This window comes from Laccaria bicolor, genomic scaffold, assembly GCF_000143565.1.
Source record: "Laccaria bicolor S238N-H82 LACBIscaffold_7 genomic scaffold, whole genome shotgun sequence".
NCBI classification, from domain to species: domain Eukaryota; kingdom Fungi; phylum Basidiomycota; class Agaricomycetes; order Agaricales; family Hydnangiaceae; genus Laccaria; species Laccaria bicolor.
In genome coordinates, this window is record NW_001889878.1 from 724,698 (window position 1) to 745,883 (window position 21,186).

Consider the following 21,186-nt stretch of genomic DNA (forward strand, 5'->3'; position numbering starts at 1 on the left):
GCGCTTACTATGCCTCGACGCGCAAAATCCAAGTCAAAAGAACCAAAGAAACAAGCGGGCGGCGACAAAAGTGCACCGACACCAGAACAATGGAACGAAATGAAACATTACACGTCGTTTATCGGTAACTCAGACGCTCCTCACCATCATCCCCTTGCGATCTTGACCGTCGTCGTTTTCTAGTTCACGATCAAGAAGGGAACGAAAATAGATTCTCGCAGGGACAATCGTATGTCCATTTCCACAAAATTGTCACGGTTTCGTCGTTGATAACTTTCGGCCAGAGCGACTATCCTGCCGTTCAATCGCAAGCCTACTGAGAAGCTTGAATTACATGAGTATTGGGTAGGAAAAATTAGGGAAATACGGGCTATAGATTTCGAGGATGAGGAGAGAATAAATGAGGTGCGACGTTTGCTATCTCCCTCTTGTCACCTCATCTTATTTTTCAAAGGTGTGGGTGCGTGTCCAGTGGTTCTATTCCCCGAAAGACGTTCACAGCGTAGTCAAATCATTGTGAGTGTTATAGCGCCTTCATGCTGTTCTATCCACCCACTCTTCCCAGCGACGCCAAGTCCTGCGGTAAATACGAACGAATATTCTCGGATCACTTTGATCTAGTCAATTCGGAGGCCTTCAACGGTAACCACTTCAACATCTGCCCTCCATTTGCCACTTAAAAATAAACCCACCAAAGACGTCGTCCCCGTCCTCAAGCTCTGGGAAATATGGGAACCAGACGCCGAACAAATCTTCATCCAACAAGAACAATTCTATTACCGCTACACATTCGAATACAAAGCCCGCACAATCGACGTACGTTCCCCCCTCCCCTCTCCTCCCCTCCCCTGGACTAACCAACACACCCAGCCCAAACCCGGTATAAACACCTGCATCTGCTCCCTCCCTTACAAACCCGACGACCCCAATTCCCTAATGCACTTCTGCCCCCGCCCCTCCTGCAAAAAAGCATACCATCAAAAATGCCTCATCAAAGGAAAATACAAAGATACAGAAAGCATCTCAACACGACCGCTCCGCCTCCTCGCTTGTTCGCCCGACACCAGCACCCCTCTCACGCTGGACGACCTAACACCCTCAAGAGAACCACCAAAGAAAAAACGGCGTGGTCGGCCACCAAAAGCAAAAATTGGTGCCTCACATCCTCTCGAAGAAAAGGACGCAGCAGAGTCAATATTACTATCACTCCCACCCGCACTCGTACAATACGCAGAACAGCCCATGGTACGCGGGGCAGCGTTCAAAGCAGGCAGCGTAGCAGGGAACATCACAGCTGTATCCGTTGCGCGAAGGCTCGTGCACGCTGCGCTAGGGGGCACGCCTGTTCCTGATAATTGGAAGGAAATGGTGTTTGGCGTTGAGGATGCGCAGGCTGGGCCGAATCCTAGTCCTGTTGTTCGTATTACGGGCGGTGGTAAGAAGGTTATACCTGCTTTGATATGTCCTCAGTGCCGGAGTTGTATTTAATGTCGCTTTCGATTTTTCATTCCCTTTTTTTGTGTAGTTTTACTTTTGCTTGTGGAATCTCCGTCTTATGTATGTACTATTTATTCCATTTCTTCCCCTACTCATTGCCCCATCCTTTCTCCATCTTATATATGTACTATTTATTCCACTTCTTTGCCCGTCGAGCCCACTTGCTTTCCTATATCGTGGTCAATGATTGTATGCAATACCAGATACCAATTCAACAGAAAGCAAAAACAAAGTTGATGAATGAATACAACATCTTTCGAAAGCCAATACAACAACTCAGTCATTAACATCAAACACCAAACGCAAAACATGATCAGCCTTCCTCCCCGTATGCTTCAAGAACCCAAGATAATCAAGCTCCTGCATAGCCCGCATAAACCTCGCCTGAACCTCAAGCTTCCACTTCTCCTCCTCCTCTTCCTCACCTTCCCATTCTCCGGGCTCACTTTCCACCGCCTTTTGCTTCCCCTTTCCTTTCCCCTTTTGCTTCTTCGGCGTACCCCTCCCACTGCTACTTTTACCCTTCTCCGCCTGAGTCTCCAAAACAGTCTTGAACGACTCGAACCAATCATACACATTAATCATCTTCCCGCTGTCCAGGTATCGCTTGAAAAGAATACTGGTATCCGGAAGCTCCCATAGCCCAACTTCCCTGTCTTCTTCTTCAGATTCGTTGTCACGTTCCGCAAAGTCATGGGGTCGAAGTAGACCACTTAATATCGAGGCTCTTACGGATGGATTTAGCAGCTACGAAGGAAACAAAAAGCTTTCAATGTGATGCTTGAGATGAGATCGGTTGGGCACACGCACCTCGGAAGGGAAGGGTGTGAGACCGGTGTACCAGATATCCCATAGAGGTGATTCTTCGAGAGGGGTCAGTCGAGAGCTAATAGTTCGATGAATGTTTGCGATAAACGATAGATAGATGAGAGACTGGCTAACTTTAGATATCCTATCAACCAATCGCTCAGCCCAGTGGCTACCTGCCCACGCAGTTCAGAGAGACTGACGTCGTCATTGGGCAGTATCGACTGCAAGGATGCAATTTGAGCTTGAGCTTCTTCCTCGGTTGGGATGTTGGTGAAATACAACTGGATTTCTTCAAGCAGACCACGAAGCTGTTCCACTCTGAGTTTCCTGACGAAGTATATGAGTCAACGGGAGGGATAAGGAGAAAACTGCATGATATATGTACCTCACCATGATACTCAGATACTTAATATCCTTCTCCAAACTCCCCTCTAAAATATCAACGAATACATCACATAAGCTGATCTGCTGGCCCCAGCCCAGACCCTTATAGCCTTGCAGAACCATAAAACATTGGACGAGGTTGATAAAGCCAAACGCAACGCGTATCCCTCGCGCACGAGAGCGAAAGCTAGTCCTTGCTTCGTCGATCGATTTGATCAGAGAAGGTATAGTTATAGAACGCCAGTCTTCAGCGTGAGTTTCTGATGGTGTTTGGGTTGACGGGGCGTATAATCTTTCTGCGAGGGAGTCGATAAAGTTGAAGGAAGTGGGTCTGGAAAGTGATGTGACGCCTGGCGTGGCATGTATGAGGACGGTAAGTGGGTCGGAACTGAAATGCTTCAGGTGGATCAACTAGAGAGCATGAAAAGTCAGCGATATGCATAAAATGTCAGTTGCTTACCTGTAGTATCGTTAGTACTTTGTCGAGGGAAGAGTCGTATCTCGTGAAATAGTCTTGAAGATACTGGATATTAGCTGGACCGATCATCACGTCCGGTTCAAATTCGACATCAAAGAAAGTCTGTGTGACGAGAAAAATTATAAGCAAAGGGCAGCATAAAACGGCTAAATTGAACCTTTAGAATGATGTCCTCTAAAATCTTGGCCCCTGAAGGGAGCGCAAACCGCCGAACGCGGAGGCGGGCTAAGGTTGCCCGAGAATACGAGGTATGGAGCCACGACGTCGTGGGGGATGATGTTGAAAGGATAAAGACCAAAGGAAGGTCGGGTATTCGTGTGCTATGAGACGTCATCTTTGCGAGTTCGAAGAGCAAAGACAAGAAAAATATTCAATACCTGCAGATATAAAAGACGTCCTGCATAACAATTGGATCGAATTGCTCGAACTCGTGTAGAAATACTACGAGGTTTGGTCGAGATTCCGCATCAAAATCTAGAACTTCCTTCAGTTGAAGAAAGAGACCTGGACGGCAGTAACACAATTACCTTCAGCCTCACAAAGTGCTTTGTACCATGTTGACAGCAAAGTGATGTCATAATTCGCAAGCGATGTCGCTGGTTTACGCTTCACTACGTTGATTTGTTCAACGCTCGACAGGGGAGATGCAGTAAACCGTACCCTTGCCCAAGGTTGTCTCTCTCTCTACAAAGCCATTGACAATAGACTTCATCGCCGAAGAAATGTTTCCACAATCAGGCGGGTGAAGATGCGTGACGAATGTTTTTTGGCTGAACAAGGAATCAGGCGTGTCTTCTGGTAACTCGAGTTGGTTTGTCAGTTCCGTCAAAAAGGAAGAACCAAAAATGGGATCTGCGATAATCATTGAGTCCATGGAATTTTAAGAGACAAGAAGAAACAGACCTGTGATGCATATGACTGGAAGCTCTGGGTATGGCAAGCCAGGGAGGATGTCTGTATACGATCTGTGTACTTCTTCAACTACGGCAGCGACAACGGGCGTCTGCAAGTTATGAATTATTGTCTAGAAAACGGAGTGAGCGCTGATAGGTTCAAGGGGTCCAACAAAGCGCACCTGCAATCTATCGAAGCACTTTGTCCAAGCCTTTCGGTATGCAGCCAAACGCAGATCTGGTCCTTCAGTGAAGTCGCGTTCCTGGTACTGTGATTCTGGTAACCGTGACCTTGTAGGTTTACTAACATCTAGTAGAATTCTTTAGAAGTGTAGGTTAGGATGTTTCGCTTGACGGACCTGGCTTGTAGGGAATGTAGAATGTAGTCTGATCTGGAAAGTTAATGTAGACCAAAAGTTGGAGAACGAAAGAAAGACATACCTGACTTATATCATCCAAGTTTGGTGCATCCCCGCCCGGCATACTTGGTTGTAGTTGGTGGGCTAGATTGAGGCGACTGTTTGTTCAATCAAATTCAAACTTCTTGCCCTAAATCCAAAATTGACGCGTCGCGTCGCGTCCAACCTCTTCTCTCATCGCTGAGCACTGCTCTTTCAACGTTATGTCATCTCCTCCAGCTTTAGACTTTCCCTCCTCGGAGATGGACGATGTACAGATGGGTGATGGCACCAGTAACGAACAATCAATGCCTGAGGCCCCACCAGTTGGTGTCCCTCTCTTTCTTGCTGGGACCCCTTCAGCTGCAGGTACTCCAGCACGCCAACGCTACCAAAATGGTCCCGAAAGTACACCTTTGAGAGGAGCTATCGCCAGAAGAGCGCTTGGGATGGACACTCCGAAAAGAACCCCCCTTTTCGCTCGTGAGAACACTGTCTCTTCGTTCTTACCGAGCACAATGAGCTAACGCGTTGATAGCTGGGAGCTCATCTCCTATTGCATTTCCAAGCTCTTCCCCAGTGAAAACACCCCGCAGACGCGTCGAATTACCCGCCTCAGAAGGTCCAGTCGATTCCGACCCCCTTGACTTTCCATCGTACGTATCACAAATCGTAATAACATCGATTTAAACACAATCTCTCTCAGGAGCCCGTTTGTTACAAAGACTCCTAGAAATCGTCGTGGAGATATCCACTCGTCTTTCTCCATCACGCCAACGTCATCTGCCCGCCGAGCACGTCGACACTCCGTAAGAAACGCCGATCCTGACAACCTCAACTCAGATGGCACCCATCTCGATGTCCCAATGTCCAATGCCGCACCCAACCTTTCAGCGCCAGCCGCCCCTTCAGACGAGCCAGACGAAATCAGAGCCATCTGGGGTACAACTGTCAACCTCGCAGAAACCATGAAACTATTCCTCAACTTTCTCAAAGGCTTCAAGCCGAAATATCGTGTTTCATATGACAGAGACCTTGGTCTGAAAACACGTGTGTTTGCTACACCTGAGGAAGGCGAGGTGGCTCTATACGAAACGTACTTGCGCAGGATGAGGACTACGGGAGATACGAACTTGAATCTGGATGTCGTCAACCTTCTTGCATACCCACCCACCAAAAAACTTCACAGTCAGCTTGTCAAATACCCCCAGGAAGTTGTGCCTGCTATGGACCAGGTATTGAAGGACTTGATGTTAGAGATTGCGGACATGGATCAACAGGCAGGAGTGGATGGAATGGAGGGCGCTGACGGAGATGAGGAAATTTCTGATATCATGGGGAAGATTTACAAAGTCAGGCCGTTTGGACTTACGACCGTGAACATGAGAGATTTGAACCCAACAGGTATGTTCCTGCTGGTCAAAGTTACCAAGTGTGGACCAACATAATGCATCTCAGATACCGATAAACTAGTGGCCATCAAAGGACTGGTCATCCGCGCAACGCCAGTTATCCCTGACATGAAAGTTGCCTTCTTCCGCTGCCTAACCTGCTCACATACCGTCCAAGTCGAAATTGACCGCGGTAAAATCGAAGAACCAGCCAGGTGTCCTCGCGATATTTGCGGATCGCTGGGGACAATGTCGCTCGTGCATAACCGATGCGAGTTTGCCGACCGACAAGTGATACGCCTGCAAGAGACTCCCGACGCAGTGCCTGACGGACAAACGCCCCATACCGTCTCTCTGAGCGTTTATGATGAGCTGGTCGATGTATCGAAACCTGGAGACCGCCTAGTCGTGACTGGCATTTTCCGGAGTATACCTGTCCGCGTAAACCCGCGCCAACGAACCATGAAAAGTCTCTTCAAAACGTACCTTGACGTCGTCCACGTCAAGCTGGGTGGAGGTGGTACCCTTGGCTTTGACAAGACTACCCGACCACCAGGGGGCGACCACGTTCCAGGTGTTGGTGGTGTCGGTGATGGAGGCGACGAGGATGAAGAAAGCGGGATCGAAGGTCGACAAAGCCGGAAAGCAGAGTTGGAGGAAAAGTTGAAGGAACTTAGTCGTCGACCTGATATCTATGAGCTGTTAGCCCGGTCGCTCGCCCCTTCGATATGGGAGATGGACGACGTGAAGAAGGGGATTCTGTTACAGCTGTTTGGTGGTACTAATAAGAGTATTTCAAGAGGTGGTGGAGGTGGTGGGCCGAGGTACAGAGGTGATATTAACGTCCTTCTCGTTGGTGACCCTGGTACGAGTAAATCTCAAATTCTTCAGGTGTGCTTTCCAGTTACATTCTTTTTCTGATCTTTCTCTGACGTATCTGCAGTATGTTCACAAGATTGCACCTCGTGGCGTCTACACATCAGGCAAAGGTTCTTCAGCAGTCGGCTTGACCGCCTACGTTACGCGCGATCCGGATTCAAAGCAGCTCGTTTTGGAAAGGTAGTCTTTTATGCTCGAGTACTCAACAACTCGCTGATTGGGCTGAATTAGTGGAGCTCTTGTCCTGAGTGATGGGGGTGTCTGTTGTATTGATGAATTCGACAAGATGTCCGATGCTACTCGGAGTGTGCTCCACGAAGTCATGGTAAGTTTAGATTTCGCAGCAGCTTTGGATATCGTCACGAGCTTAATGCTATTAAATAGGAACAACAAACAGTCTCAATAGCAAAAGCAGGCATCATCACTACCCTCAATGCTCGAACATCCATCCTCGCAGCTGCCAATCCTGTTGGTTCCAAGTACGACGTCGACCTACCCATCACACGCAACATCGACCTACCCCCAACGCTGATCTCGCGATTCGACCTCCTTTACCTCGTCCTCGACCAAGTCGACGAAGTCCAAGACCGCAAACTCGCACAACACATAGCCAGTCTATACCTCGAAGACGTCCCAGTCTCAGCCGAGCAGGACATCCTACCCATCCACGAACTCTCCGCATACATCGACTACGCCCGTTCACATATCCACCCCGTCATAAACGAAGAGGCACAAGAGGAGCTCGTCAAATCGTATGCTGAGATGCGGAACATGGGAGACGACCCGCGTGCTTCTGAAAAGCGCATCACCGCTACCACTCGTCAGCTGGAGAGCATGATCCGGCTCTCAGAGGCTCATGCCCGCATGCGTTTCTCAGACTTTGTCGAGTTGGAAGATGTGAAGGAGGCGTGTAGGCTCATGCGCGATGCTATACGGACGAGTGCGATGGATCCACGTACTGGGAAGATTGATATGGGGTTGCTGAACACCGGTACCGGATCTGGGCAGAGGAAGTTGAGGGAGGACATGAGGAAGGAGGTGCTGAGCTTGTTGGATGGGGCTGGGAAGGGGAGAGGTATCAAGTGGTCTGAGGTGGTCAAACAGCTTGGGGAGCAGAGTAGTGTCAAGGTTGATGTTACTGAGTTTTCAGAGGTGATGAAGGGGCTGGAGAACGAGGGGTTGCTCAAGGTTGTTGGTGAGAGGGAGAAGAGGACGATCAGGAGGATAGAGGGATGATTCAGAAGAGTGATTTCCATGATTTTGTATACCTCGATGTGTTGTCAAAATGTTTCTCTGTACTGTAGATTGTCATCCAAAGCTTGGAAAGAATATCGTTACTAAAATTGTGGACAGCTTTGCGAAAGATGTGAATGCAACCCGCCAGACTCGGAACTCAAATACACGCGGTCACGGGACGGAGAGGAAACCCTTAAAGGTGTCATCCCCTTTCCCCCCCCCTTCACTTATACCCTCATATACCCCTCGCGCTACCTCCTATCTCAGCTACATATCTCCTATTTTTGCCCTGCACCAAGATGATCCACGTTAATGCCCGCGTTACGCAAAACTTTCAGGTCTTGTCTTTTGACACATCCGTGCCTCACAACGCGACCCTCACGGCCCTCGAGCTGGCCCGCTCTATGGAGGAAGAACAACCACGGCTCCGTGCGCTCGATGGACTCACATTGGTATCGCCGTCACCCTCCGAGGCTCAAAATCTGATTATCGCTCCCCCGCACCCTTCTCTACAACTTACATGGTCGCTCCCACCCAACATGCAACTCTTTGAAGAACTATCTAAAAGAGTATCAAATCTCGAAAAGGAAGATAAGATCAAGGCGGAGAAGATCTCGAACCTCGAAATCGAAGATGGAGTCAAGGCCCGGCAGATCTCGAGTCTTCAGGACCATGTAGCTGATATTAAGCCGCTCGCGGACGCGATCCACCTCAGGGGTCTGTTAGACGCGTGGCTTCGCGAGCAAGGGTTTGGTACAGGCAGCGGACCACGGAAAGCGTGGATTCACAACAACAAAACACGGCTTTCCGTTGCCTCTGGAATTCCAGAGGCTGACCTTGAGGACTTTCTGGAGTAGGTATTTTTATTGATTATTTCTTTGTATTTCTTAGCTTTGACTTCAGTAGGCACCGTTTCTTGGGTGACACCTACGCTCACGTTGTCAAATCGGACCGTATGGCCCGTTCCATCACACTCCCCCAAACAACAACGACCAATTATACTTCGCTTGGCTTTTCCACGCACTCATCAAACACTCTGTTGACGACGAGTTGGATGACGCTCAACGGTATGTGACAACAATCAACACTGCAAGGCACGTCAATTCCGCAGATTGGAAAATCACAACCTTGTGAGTAGTTTTTATTATTCCAGCTTATTCTGCTGATCTTCTTTTAGAAAGTGATATCTTTTGGATTGGATCTCGTCTTCTCATACCATAGTACCATTACCCTAGATTACTGTTTATTCCATAATGAGTAGAGTATAATGATTTAACCACATTCCTTGTCCATTACACTGCCGCAAGGTAGATAATCTCACCCGCTCTTCCGATTATCCGGGAACGAGAAGAACACATCGCTAGAGCATGCAACCCCATCCAACTCCACCCCCTCTTTACATCCTCTTCCAATGCTGGGACCTTGCCCTCCAATAAAGACTCCCACCATTCCTTCTTCCCGCCCTCCAACACTTCCCCACTGATGAATAGGTCGATGGCGTTGGCTTTTTCCGCGCGTTTAAAAAGGGGGAGCAAGGACCCGTGGGTGGTGGCGGAGCCACCAGAGATCGGCTTTCCCGCCGGCGGGACGGGTACAATGGATACGCAATTGTTGGCCTGCACTGATGCCGATGGTGGACCCATGGAAGGCGTATGCGACGCTGTTGGATTGGGTGTAGTTCAAAGCGAGTGTGGCGACGATGAGGTCTGTGACCGCGCTTGACGGGAGCTGGGGATGACTTGATTAGTGAGTGGCGATGAAGGCCAAAGAAATTATGGACCTCCTTGTTCTTGGTGACAATGTTGAGAAGAAAGCTCTTCTCTTCTTGTCTTAGCCGCTGGCTCCTCTTTTGCTGGAGGTGGACACCGTGCACCTGCTTCGTCTCGATGCTGGGAGGGACATAGCTTGGATCGATCTGCATCCGTTCATCTGTATTCTATCTGACTCACGAATGAGATGGGAGTACTCACCTGAAGAACACAATATTTCCCTGCCTTCTTCTTTTTCAACACATCGAGCGCTTCATCCGTGTACCCAGGTGCAATAATCCCATCAGACACTTCGCGCGAGATGATGCGTGCAGTAGCGAGATCGCATGAAGCCGAAAGGGCGATAAAGTCGCCAAAGGAGGACATACGATCCGCACCTGGCAGGTTGAGTTCAAGTGAGCCCTACAAGGCGATGACAGCAAACGTACCTCGAGCTCTAACATACGCAGAAGCGAGCGGAGTTAAAGGTTCCTTGAGGTCATCGACGCCGTAGACCTTTTTCTCTGTCTCTGTGAGCTCGACGCCGACAGCTGCACCGGCGGGTGAGACATGCTTGAAGGACGCGGCGGCCGGGAGATCGAGGGCCTCTTGGAGTTCTTTGACGAGGGCGTAGGAGTTGAGCGCGTCGAGGAGGTTGATGTATCCAGGCGATCCGCTCAACACTATTAAATCGGTCAATATTTACCACAATTCGACGAATAAGGAACAACACACCTTTGAACGGAAGCTCTCCCTCGGAGACATATGCCTGCGCGGGCTTTTGATGTGGGTTCGCACCATACCTCAGCGCGATCCTCTGGACTGGCCCTGCCAACTTCTCAGCTGGCAACTCGGCGCTAGCGTATTATTCCCTGAAATACCCGCTGATGGCCTCATCGTACCTTGCAGTCATCTCGAACGCTTTCAGCGCAAGAGAAGCTCTCAGTCCCTGCCCCATATCTCCCTTCCCATCCTTCCACGCACCGAGGAAGGTTTTGTGATCTTTCGGATCGGAGAGGACGGAGACGCGTTCATGGTTCTTTGCCGCGGCGCGGAGAAGTGTCACTCCCCAATATCAACTTTTTCGACTGCATCTGCTAGGGTACAGTTTGACCTGGCGATTGTTTCGGTGAATGGATAGAGGTTGCAGACGACGATGGAGATTGGGGAGATATTTTGCGCTTTGAGGTCTTCAGAGTCCGATGGGAAGTTGCATGCAAGGATTCCTGTGTTTGCTTTATGAGTAAATTTAGGTAGATATATTTTATGGGAGGCGATACGAACCGCCGTGACTGCAGGGTGAAGCGTTTTGACTCGTCCGCCTAGCATTTGGTGATGTCCGATACGTCCCTTTTTCCAACGTCGTTACTAAGAGGATCAGTGATTGAGAGAGAAAAAGAGCGCACTCGATGGGGATCCTTGCATCTCTTATTTTCTTCGCAGTTCCTCCTGATCCTAGTAATCGGACACCAACATCGTGAAGACCCTTGGCAAAGTTCAGAAGGTCGGTTTTGTCGTACACCGAAAGCAGGGCTGTTTGGATGGAAGTTAGTTAAATGGCTATGTGAGTGAAAGGAGCTTACCGATGGGTTGGGACATCCTGAGCAAGGAAATGTGAGAGATCTGTGTGATCTGTGACCGGGAACTTCTCCATTTTGATCACTCGCAATCTTGGCAAAGTAAAGTCGTCGTCGGCTCATTGAACTCACTAGGAGGGGGGCGTTCCCAGATGGCAAAGTTCCAGATCCTCTCACGGTATGTAAGTGAGCCGACAGGGAGAAGGATCGCCAGAACTTGACTCCAAGAAGCGATATGGGGAAGTAGACAGTGCTGGACATGGACCCCTGATCAAATATAATGTCATTTCACGTCCGATACATTGCTACTCCTTGATACGCTTCCCTGTAATATGTATATCAATACAAATAATAGAGACGCCGCTTTCGAAATTATGGATAACCTCTCGATCTACTTACTTCTCCACGATAAATTGGCAAGTTCCGGTGCGTTCAAGGTCACGTAAGTTCTTGATCGTCGTCTCACCAATGTTCTCGAGAGCTTCCTTGGTGAGGAAAGCTTGATGACCACTGTTGCTGAAAGTCAGAAGAGAACGGAGACCATGTTGCAAAATTAGATCTCACGTCATGAACACATTATAAAAAGTAAGAAGCCGAGCAAAAGTATCGTCGGTGATCACTTTGGCGCTGGAATCCGCGAAGAAGTATGACGATTCTCTTTCGTAAACATCCAACCCAACAGCAGATATGTGGCCGCTCTTTAGTCCTCTATGTGAGTCGTCAGTGTTTGGAACGGCATCAAAGGTGGGTAGCATACCGAATCAACGCGTAAGAATCAATCAAGCCACCTCGCGAGGTATTGATTATCACGACACCCTTCTTCATTTTCGCGATCGCATCATCGTTGATGATGTATGTCGTACTAGCATTAAGGGGACAATGCAAGCTGATGATGTCGGACTGAACGAAAAGTTCGTCGAGGGTATCCACGTAGGATATGCCATACTCCTCGGCAAGATTCGAAGGATAGGGATCGTACGCAACCACCTTGGCGTTGAAGCCTCTCGCAAGGATCTTGCCAGTCAACAGGCCAATCCTCCCCGTTCCGATCAGGCCTATGGTCTTCCCGGAGATGTTGAACCCCAGCAAGCCATCCAGGAGGAAGTTGCCCTCGCGTACGCGGTTGTAGGCCTTGTGATATTTCCGGACTACAGTCATAATCATCCCAACCGTGAACTCTGCCACGGCTTCAGGAGAATACGCTGGAACTCGAGCGACTTTGATACCGAACTTCGCGGCGGCCGCGAGATCGACGTTGTTGTAGCCTGCGCATCGAAGGGCGATGAATCGCTGGGGTAAGACAGTGGATTAGGTCGTTGGCGATCGCGTTGATCCAGAGCGAAGGACGTACTACTTTGAGCCCGGCGAGCTGTTCAATCACACCAGCATCGCAGATGTCGTTGACGAATATGCACACCGCGTCATGACCGCAGGCTAGGATGGCTGTCTTTTCGTCGAGGAGCGCGTCGAAAAACGAGAATTTCACGTCGCTATCTTCACCGTTGCTGTCGTTGAGCGATTTGACATCATACTGTGGACGTAAAGGCCTATTTGTGACGACAATGATGGCCGAGTTCCCACCTTTTGCACACCAAATACCGCGACTTTCATGATGGGTAGTTAGAATTGGTTTAGAAGTTTCGGCGCTCTTCCACGCTTGATATGTAAATGAGCAGAATAACATATCGTACACATTCGAATATCACGCTCAAAGCAACAGATCAAACGAATGCCATCCCAGCGCCATTCACAAAGAGACATTGATTGTTAAGCCTGGTTAAGCCCGGCCCCTGCATTGGCTCTCCAAGAACTGAACGTTCAGGTCTAGAACTGGATGCCTCGCCCGTAGATGTCATTGCGCACACGAACGTTCGAGATTATCCTTGGCTTAGCGGATAAGGTTCAAGGAATGTTTGGTATAGGAGAGAGCAGGAGCGATGCCATGTGTCGAGGTCTCGTTTGGCAGCTCGCTGCCGCCATCACAGGGCCGATGAGAATTGCATGTCGCTGTTCCTAGAATCCCCTCAAAACTTCACCAGGTCCAATCCCTAATTATTATCAATTTGCGATAATTTGTAGCTCTTGCAGGCCCTTGCGTGTCCTCTGGAATTTGGACCTTGATGCTTGATTGATAGGAATCAGCTTGTACCATCAAGATTAACATCGTTGATTCGTGCGACATGCCTGGATGGATTTCCACACAGCGGCTTTCTCTGAATGAAGTGGCCAAGCATGGACCCGCGCATCCTCCAGTGTCTTACATCTTTGCCAGCTGCAGCGACTGAAAGGCATGAGCAATGTCCATGGTGTCGTCGATACCTACTAACCTTTAGCACAGATAACGCCAAAATAGTGACACCGAGCGCAGCACTGGCCACCGTCGGCAGCAGTGTGCTGATGGAAGATAAAACAGGTCCACTCACCAACTATCTTCCCTTAGCTGAGAGCATCGAAGAGCTAAGCGTGTTTGGCTGAGATTCCGAAAAGCGTATTGGATAGTAGCCGCGCTCGTGATCGCGTCGCGTGACCGATTGTTGCGTGAAGATCGTGACGTCCGTCACACGGGATTCGATCATCGGCTCGTCAAACGGATATCTCGACCTTGTGGCTCTGAGTCTTTGTGCACTTGCCACTACTTGCTTGCTCCAATTTTGAACTATCTAGAAGGAATTCGCATCTGCCGCTTTCTCCCAAAAAAGTTGGGCCCAATGTTGTCCGGGTGGCCACTCTCAGCGTTCGAAATGATTCTGATCCGTGCATGGGGAAAGCTGGGGGCCCATATTTACGCCGTGGTTCCTGAAACGATGAGGGTACTTCGCCTATCTATGTCCATCAACAGGTACGAGACTTACAAGTCAGTTTATCAGGCTTTCCTGACTTTTGACACCCGCAGGTCGGCCTCATTCTGGATACATAAACGAAGATGAACCATCAGTGGTTCTTCACCCTACCTCTTCCTCAAGATGGTATCGCCATCCCTGACATTCTCTGCTTTTCTTGTCTTGGCCTGCGCTGTAGGAACATCCGCAAGTCCAAGCGTTGTCAACGTCGTAGATTTAGGATATGCGAAATATCAAGGCTCGGTAAATCCCACTTCGAAGAACACCGAGTTTCTTGGAATGCGATATCCCGCGCCTCCTACAGGTAAGCTGTTTAATGACCTTAGGTATGGCTGAATTTCACGCTGAAGTTTCTACTAGGGACACTACGTTGGAGAGAACCGCAAGCACCTGCCACAACCAGCGGGGTACAGCTGGCCAACTCGCAACCAAATCAGTGCTACCAGAGTACCTTAGGGGTGGCCCCTTCTTCTCCATTCAGGACTTCCGCAGTTTCGCGCAGAGACACGCCCATCTCTGAGGATTGTCTCTTTCTAAAGTATGTTCCGCCTCTCTGAGTACCCTTTTTTGAACTTTCCTACCAAGTGTTTGGGTTCCCGGAACTCTTCAACCAAACCGAAAGCTGCCTGTCCTCTTTTGGATTCATGGGTATCTATTCCTCTTTTGAGCTTTTGCCGAGTTAATTCCTTGATATAGTGGTGGTTACACTTTAGGAAGTGCCTCTGGCGTGATTCCCGGCGTGTTCGACGGAAGTGATCTCATCAAGGAAGCTGGAGGAAATGTTGTCGTTGTTGTCATACAATACCGACTAGGTGTGCTTGGGTTTTTATCGAGTTCACAAATCAAGGCAAATGGAGCGTTGAATGCCGGTCTTTGTACGCCGTTTTCCCTTTCTTTCAGAGTCACGTTAATGAATGTTCTCAGTGGATCAACAATTTGCCCTCAAGTGGGTGCAACAACATGTGGGTTCTCATCACTTTTGATCCTACTTTTGGAAGTGTTGAATTCTGGCCCTCGCAGATCAGCAAGTTTGGAGGCGACCCAACCAAAGTTACCATTTGGGGAGAATCCGCAGGAGCTGGTTCCGTCATCCAACACATCGTTGCGAACAATGGAAATACCTACCCTCCACTCTTCAGAGGCGCAATGACGAGCTCTACTTTCTTACCTTCGCAATATAATTATAACGATAGAATTCCACAGGTAAGTTTCGAATCAATTCCTTCTCGAGTAATTTGATATATACCTATTTCAGTCGTATTATAACAGTGTTGTCACCCAAACAAAGTGCTTGACATCCTCTTGTAAACTTGCTCGAGGGTACTGACGGAAACTTGATATAGGTGCAATACCGTAGCTGACACCCTTAACTGTCTCCGCAACGTTGACGCAGCAGTTCTCCAAGCTGCAAATATGAACATCGCGGCGAGCGTTTTCTACGGCACATGGGCCCCACAGCCTGTCGTCGACGGAACGTTCATAGCTGATCGGCCTAGCGTCCTCTTGAAAAAAGGAAAAATCAACGGAGTGGGTCCTTCCATTGGGCTCTCGTTTGTAGGCGATGGTTCTTGACGAGGATGATCGTGAACAGAAAATGTTGCTCTCGATAGTGAACAGCCATGAAGGCGACGCTTTCGTGGATCAGACTACGGCTGCTACCGTACAGGTCCCCGATTACATCGCAAACCTCTTCCCAAATCTCGGAGCACAAGACATTACAACGGCCGCTAAGCTCTATCAAGGTCTTGGAAGCAACATAGAACAGGCAAATCTAATTGCGGGAGAGCGTGAGTTTGTTTCCCATCTCCAGCTCATCGGAGGACTTAAGCCGAGAATTTGCTCTCGTCGTAGCCATTCTTGTTTGTCCTACATATTACCTCCTCAAAGCTTTCAGCGGACGCGTGTTCAAGGTGCCAATACTTTCATTTTGAAGAAGACCTAGCCCTGACGGAACATAGGGCGAATCCGCCGTCCCTCCTGCACTTCACGGGGCTGACGTCAACTACTACTTCACTTCGTACGTCAACGATCTTCCCCAAAAATCTCTCATCCACCATTCCTGATTGTCGTTCAATCAGGTTCATACCCGCCGGAACATCCGTCAACGCTTCTTTACAAACAGCATTCTCAGGCGGATTCGCAAACTTTGTTCAGAACCTCGACCCGAACGATAAGTCCAGCGGCCCAAACATCACGCCTCGCTGGAATACGTGGAGCTCGCAGCAGCACAATGAGATGCTGTTCAATGTGACGGCGGCGGGTGTGGCGGATGTTCATGCTTTCCAGACGAATGCAGGGCTGCTTCAACGTTGCGCGTATGTGTTTCTCTTCCTTTTTTACTTGTGGAAGGTGCTAGAGTGCTGATGAAATCACGTAGGTTTTGGGAGAGCGTTGGTGCGGGGACGGCTATTTGAATGGTTCATATATATACCCCTTTGGGCTTCTGATGGACTCGTATTTATCAATAAATATAGGTACTTGTGTATGTGTGTATGAACTCTTTTTTCCTTTGATGGAGGGTACACAATGAAAGAATCAGTTCAAGAAAATGCAGCTTGCGATTGATGGTACATCATTGAAGACGAAGGCGGACCAACCTGGAAATCTTATCAAAACTTGGCCTTATCATTCTCCGCAAACTCATTGGGCAGATCCTCCATCTGCCCCGCAATCTTATTCTTATTCCCCACCACCTCACCCTTCTGCGCCGCCACTTCCTCCTCACTAACCACCCTTCCATCCACAGCCTGCTCCACCTCCTTCGCGACCTCTGCAAGCCACACCCCACCATCCTCCTTCGACTCGAGGTCGCGCCCGATAAGGCTCACAAATACGCCCTTGTACAGGACGGGATACGAGCCGACTTGGATGCCGTGGGGTTTGAGACGTTCTTGGAGGGATGTTAGGTAGGGTGCTATCATTGATTCTGCGCGTCTGCGATTGGGGTTTATTATTAGATTGAATTGAGAAAAAAAAAAGTGGATAGAAGGTGAAGCGTACTCGGTAAAAATCTGTATCCGGAGAGGCCGCTCGCTCTTTGGTGGAAGGGGCAAAAAGGGTGTTAGGCCGTGCAGCATCTTTTGAAAGAGGGCGGGGATGCCGGGGAAGATGCATAATTTTCCTTCGAGTCGGACTACAGGCTGGACGTTTTTTGTCTTATTATTATTATTTGTTGAGTGCGTTGATTTGGCGTGTGCGTACCACCCAAATGTCCTCCCCCACGAAGATTACTTCTGCTTTTTCAGGGAAGAGTGCCATCCGACGGGTGGCGGCGCGTTGTTGTGCGTCTTGGGTGCCTACCCACTTGCGGTATTTGTTCATCTCTGACATGCGTCGGATTGTTTCTTCATGGTGGACGAGGTTTTGGTTGAAGGACTTGGCGAGGGACTGATAAGTTATGTCTTTGCGACGAGTTACTCCCCTATGTTCCTTGGTAAAGTGAAGACAGGCGAACCGTCATGCGTAGGCCCAATCCCGCCACTCGTGATTACCAGATCGTACGCCTTTACCAACCTCCTGCTAGCTTCGATGCTGGAAAACGTATGACGGTCAATTCTCGGCACACGACACCATATGACATGACGCACATCTCATCTTCGTTATCTGCAATGACTTCTATCCGCTTCCTGGAGATTTACCCACTGGACTCGTCAAAGACGATTCACAACTGCGAGACTTTGGGAGTAACGAACGTACAGCTCTACCCCGTGTACAAAGCAGTACTGTGCGAATGTATGCGAGTTGCGGTCATGGGTTTTTCCATTGAGAATTTCGTCTCTGTGGAAGCAAATGCTATCAGCAGAGAATCAGATTTGAATGTTTCAGAGAACGTACCCTATGATAAGAGCAGCGGCTGTTTTGATATACCGGTCTCCCCCGAGAGGATTTGGTGGTACGGGTGAAATGGGAAATACCACCTTTGGAGGGGTAGGAGATGGCCCCGAGCCGGAGGCGGAGTTTTGAGGTGGTGGTGGTGATGGTGACAAGGTGGACATTGCTGGGTGATATGTCGGATCTGGTCGTCGTTGGCGTCGCAAGGGGACGGTTGAGGAGAAGAGTCTGGGTGTGCGTGTAAGAAGAGTAAAATTTGAGGAAAGGGAGCGCATTGAACAATTTTGAGAGCCTAGGGATTGCAGAGGTGCATTTATTAAATAAATGCCAAACAGCGTACCTCTGGTAGCGGAGAGCAGGAGCTCCAATGAAATCACACCGCTCTTACGGCGTTACGTAATATTAATGTGAGCACGTGGTTTACATTGATGTCGAAGTTGGTCCGAAAAGTGAGCAGCTGCTTGACGACGACAACGACTTTGCAACGAATTTGACGATTCTACATCTGATTTCCCTCCTTTTATTCTCACCACTCGCAGATTTCGCCGTCTCTTTAAATAATCGCCAAAAAAAATCCTAAACCGCGACCTCACGTTCTTTCCAACCTCACGCTCCTTCGCAATTGATATTCTATCATGTTCTCCTCAGTTTTCGTATTTGTACTGGCTTTTGTACTTTTGGAAGCGCCACTGTTTGCTCGGGCCGGTTTATACGTGCGTTCGTTGCCTTGTATGCGCGTCGAGATCAATATGAACGCGTATTGCTAGGTGGTATCGCCCTCCAAGGGATCCGTATGCCATGGAGGACAACCATGCACGATTGAATGGCTAGATGACGGCACAGCACCCTTGCTCTCAGCTATTGGTGTTGCCACCGTTGGTCTTTACACTGGCAAACAGGTTCGTCCCTAACGCCCTCATATCGAATGAGACACTAACGAGACAACATCAGAAAATCGTCCAATGGATTCAGGCCGTGGATGTGACCACTGCTCACTCCATCACATTTACGGTGAGCTTTCTCCGACGTCTCGCCCTTTATATGCGTCCTTGACAACAATGGCCATCCCAGCCCAACCCTGCTGCAGGACCCAATTCCGACGCTTAGTATGTTGATAATTGCTAATTTTTCCGTTTCACCTTGTTCTAATTCAAAAATAGCTACATCGCCATCACATCAACGTCTTTGAAAAAAACAAACGACAGTACAATCCCCTACTCGGGCTGGTCTCCTTACTTCCGGTATGTATGCGCCCGAATATGAGTTTGCATTGCCTCTTATTGATTAACATTAAAAACGCCAGCCTAGACCGCATGTCCGGATCCTTTGACACTCCCCTCCCATCCGCAACTGCATCCATCCAAATCCCCAGCTCCCTCTTACACGCTGCGACACAGTCCGCGCAGTCAACATCAACCGTCACCATCGGCCACCTCTCCACCTCCCAAGCGGCGCTGAACTCGACGCCGATCCCGTCTGCGTCGGCGTCAGCTTCGAAAATGATAACGTCGGTCTCCCCTGCTTCCTCTACACATTCATCAACCGCGTCAAGCTCTGCTGCATCGTCGTCTTCCACAAGTACCGCTAGCACGAGCGGGGCTTCCGGACTTTCAGCATTGACTCGCCCATTTTTCTTGGCTGCCATTTCCGCTATGGTTCTATGCACGGTCTGGTGAACTCATGAAATTTACCCGTCCGTCGTTCTTCCATCCTTATTGGCCAGCCCATCGTTGTTGTCGGACTTTTTCGCCGACGCTGTTCTTTTTACCTTTTATCATTATTGCGATACCTCCTCGCTCCATTTTTTATTTTGTAGACCTAGCGTTACTCCTCCCTGCCCCTTCCCTTCAGCCTCATCGCCGGCCTTTGGGTTATATTTTTGCTACTTCCTTCTTCGGGCGATGGACTTTGGACGCGTCAAGCGTTTTACATTCTTTTATCCCCAACACTACTGTGTGCCTCGCGTTACCCACTTCTCAGCCACCTCGATAGGTTTTGTACTTTAAGTATATGCATACTCGCTACTTGTGTCGCCATCTTTATCTTTGGCGCACACTGTCTCTAGGTCGCTGTGAGCTTGCTTTGACTTTTAGGGGTCAGTGACTTGAGAAGGTCAATTGTTAAAGGATCTTTCTACGCTGTCTGTCTTGGCAAGTCTATATTTCATTTTTTTCTGTATCGTGTCTGTAGCTTAAAATGCTACTTCACACAACAACGTATAGATAGAAACATCAAGTTAAACATCTCCCCTGGCAGATATCTGAAGGCAACACAAGAGGCAGGTTTTTTCAAGCGTATAATGGGTGCACCAATTAGGAGATGCGTTTGTACTATTTTGGTGTCGGTAGCGCGCGAGAGGTGACAACGTTGGTAGTATTAAAAAGGCTGGCTGTTACACCATCTACCCAATTTTCGGGAATATTTATACCCTCTCCCACTTGCACAAGCTAAAAAAAGTAAACTGTCAACTGTTGATGACATGTCCAAATGCACAGAGAAGGATTCGAACCTTCATCTCCACGATTTGACTTAGTCGAATGTGGAAGTGTTGACCATTACACTATCTGCCCAATCATTATGAGTTCGTGATCCATCTTATGTAATTCAACTACGTACGTTTGGGTGAATTTTCCTGGAATGTGCAGAGAAGGATTCGAACCTTCATCTCCACAGTCCGTGATGAGTAAGCTCGAGGAACGAGAGCATGCTCATATTACAGCTATCGAGGTATCGATAGACCAGTTTCCACAACGCTCCTCTTAGTGATTTTGTTTAGTTTTGGAGCTGGCCAAACAACTTCCCACAGCCAATTGGCGCCCTTCCTGCTTGTTGCGTATATAGTCATACCTTCTTGGTAAGGTTGTTTGCGCATGCCCTGAGGCTCCACAAGTAAACAAAACCACTAAGCAGAGTGTTTTGAAATTTGGTCTATCGATACCTCGATAGCTGTAGGATAAGATAACACTGTCATCAGCAAAACAACGACAACATTGGATCACTTTGTAGTCTTTGTAAGTTTCACAAAACCTTACGAGGTTTTGCGTAGTGTTTGAAAGTCCGGTTAGGTTAGGTTATTGGGTGCCCAGGGGCTCTAACCGAGACCGAGACCGGTTAGGGTTCGTTCCCAGCAAAAAATCTCGGATCTGGAAATTTCGGCAATTCGGCAGTTCGCCGTTTCGCACAACACATTGGAATTTCCCATTTTAAATTTCTAAGAAGGCGAA

General features: G+C 48.8%; 8 protein-coding genes across 8 annotated transcripts; 5 read left to right on the forward strand and 3 right to left on the reverse strand.

The window, feature by feature from the left end:
• Positions 1-9: 9 nt before the first annotated feature.
• On the forward strand, positions 10-1,488 carry LACBIDRAFT_317137 (uncharacterized protein; the record flags this gene model as incomplete). Its single annotated transcript, XM_001878759.1, has 7 exons — positions 10-124; positions 184-229; positions 285-405; positions 455-516; positions 566-642; positions 698-816; positions 871-1,488. The coding sequence occupies 7 exons, from the start codon at positions 10-12 to the stop codon at positions 1,486-1,488; spliced, it is 1,158 nt and encodes a 385-aa protein (XP_001878794.1).
• A 285-nt stretch (positions 1,489-1,773) lies between these two features.
• Positions 1,774-4,545, reverse strand: LACBIDRAFT_317138 (uncharacterized protein; the record flags this gene model as incomplete). Its single annotated transcript, XM_001878980.1, has 13 exons — positions 1,774-2,244; positions 2,308-2,383; positions 2,440-2,634; positions 2,693-3,102; positions 3,152-3,271; positions 3,327-3,489; positions 3,547-3,643; positions 3,697-3,780; positions 3,830-4,021; positions 4,073-4,193; positions 4,245-4,372; positions 4,422-4,449; positions 4,504-4,545. The coding sequence occupies 13 exons, from the start codon at positions 4,543-4,545 to the stop codon at positions 1,774-1,776; spliced, it is 2,127 nt and encodes a 708-aa protein (XP_001879015.1).
• A 781-nt stretch (positions 4,546-5,326) lies between these two features.
• On the forward strand, positions 5,327-7,966 carry LACBIDRAFT_248146 (uncharacterized protein; the record flags this gene model as incomplete). The annotated part of the gene is made up of 6 exons (XM_001878760.1): positions 5,327-5,864; positions 5,919-6,418; positions 6,458-6,742; positions 6,795-6,910; positions 6,962-7,055; positions 7,115-7,966. 6 exons carry the CDS (start codon positions 5,327-5,329, stop codon positions 7,964-7,966), a joined length of 2,385 nt encoding a protein of 794 aa, XP_001878795.1.
• A 299-nt stretch (positions 7,967-8,265) lies between these two features.
• LACBIDRAFT_325308 (uncharacterized protein) lies at positions 8,266-9,150 on the forward strand (the record flags this gene model as incomplete). Its single annotated transcript, XM_001878761.1, has 4 exons — positions 8,266-8,819; positions 8,873-9,033; positions 9,078-9,096; positions 9,144-9,150. The coding sequence occupies 4 exons, from the start codon at positions 8,266-8,268 to the stop codon at positions 9,148-9,150; spliced, it is 741 nt and encodes a 246-aa protein (XP_001878796.1).
• Positions 9,151-11,686: 2,536 nt separating this feature from the next.
• LACBIDRAFT_248110 (uncharacterized protein) lies at positions 11,687-12,902 on the reverse strand (the record flags this gene model as incomplete). The annotated part of the gene is made up of 5 exons (XM_001878981.1): positions 11,687-11,801; positions 11,856-11,999; positions 12,049-12,581; positions 12,643-12,822; positions 12,873-12,902. 5 exons carry the CDS (start codon positions 12,900-12,902, stop codon positions 11,687-11,689), a joined length of 1,002 nt encoding a protein of 333 aa, XP_001879016.1.
• A 1,352-nt stretch (positions 12,903-14,254) lies between these two features.
• LACBIDRAFT_317144 (uncharacterized protein) lies at positions 14,255-16,545 on the forward strand (the record flags this gene model as incomplete). The annotated part of the gene is made up of 13 exons (XM_001878762.1): positions 14,255-14,435; positions 14,492-14,669; positions 14,717-14,779; positions 14,828-15,006; positions 15,056-15,093; positions 15,152-15,334; positions 15,387-15,418; positions 15,475-15,658; positions 15,723-15,918; positions 15,983-16,041; positions 16,090-16,148; positions 16,210-16,446; positions 16,509-16,545. 13 exons carry the CDS (start codon positions 14,255-14,257, stop codon positions 16,543-16,545), a joined length of 1,626 nt encoding a protein of 541 aa, XP_001878797.1.
• A 118-nt stretch (positions 16,546-16,663) lies between these two features.
• Positions 16,664-18,126, reverse strand: LACBIDRAFT_184023 (uncharacterized protein; the record flags this gene model as incomplete). Its single annotated transcript, XM_001878982.1, has 7 exons — positions 16,664-17,065; positions 17,132-17,271; positions 17,333-17,532; positions 17,586-17,662; positions 17,719-17,757; positions 17,828-17,908; positions 17,966-18,126. The coding sequence occupies 7 exons, from the start codon at positions 18,124-18,126 to the stop codon at positions 16,741-16,743; spliced, it is 1,023 nt and encodes a 340-aa protein (XP_001879017.1). The 3' UTR covers positions 16,664-16,740.
• Positions 18,127-18,597: 471 nt separating this feature from the next.
• On the forward strand, positions 18,598-19,638 carry LACBIDRAFT_325313 (uncharacterized protein; the record flags this gene model as incomplete). Its single annotated transcript, XM_001878763.1, has 6 exons — positions 18,598-18,675; positions 18,730-18,861; positions 18,914-18,973; positions 19,034-19,068; positions 19,123-19,203; positions 19,266-19,638. The coding sequence occupies 6 exons, from the start codon at positions 18,598-18,600 to the stop codon at positions 19,636-19,638; spliced, it is 759 nt and encodes a 252-aa protein (XP_001878798.1).
• Between the last annotated feature and the right edge of the window lie 1,548 nt (positions 19,639-21,186).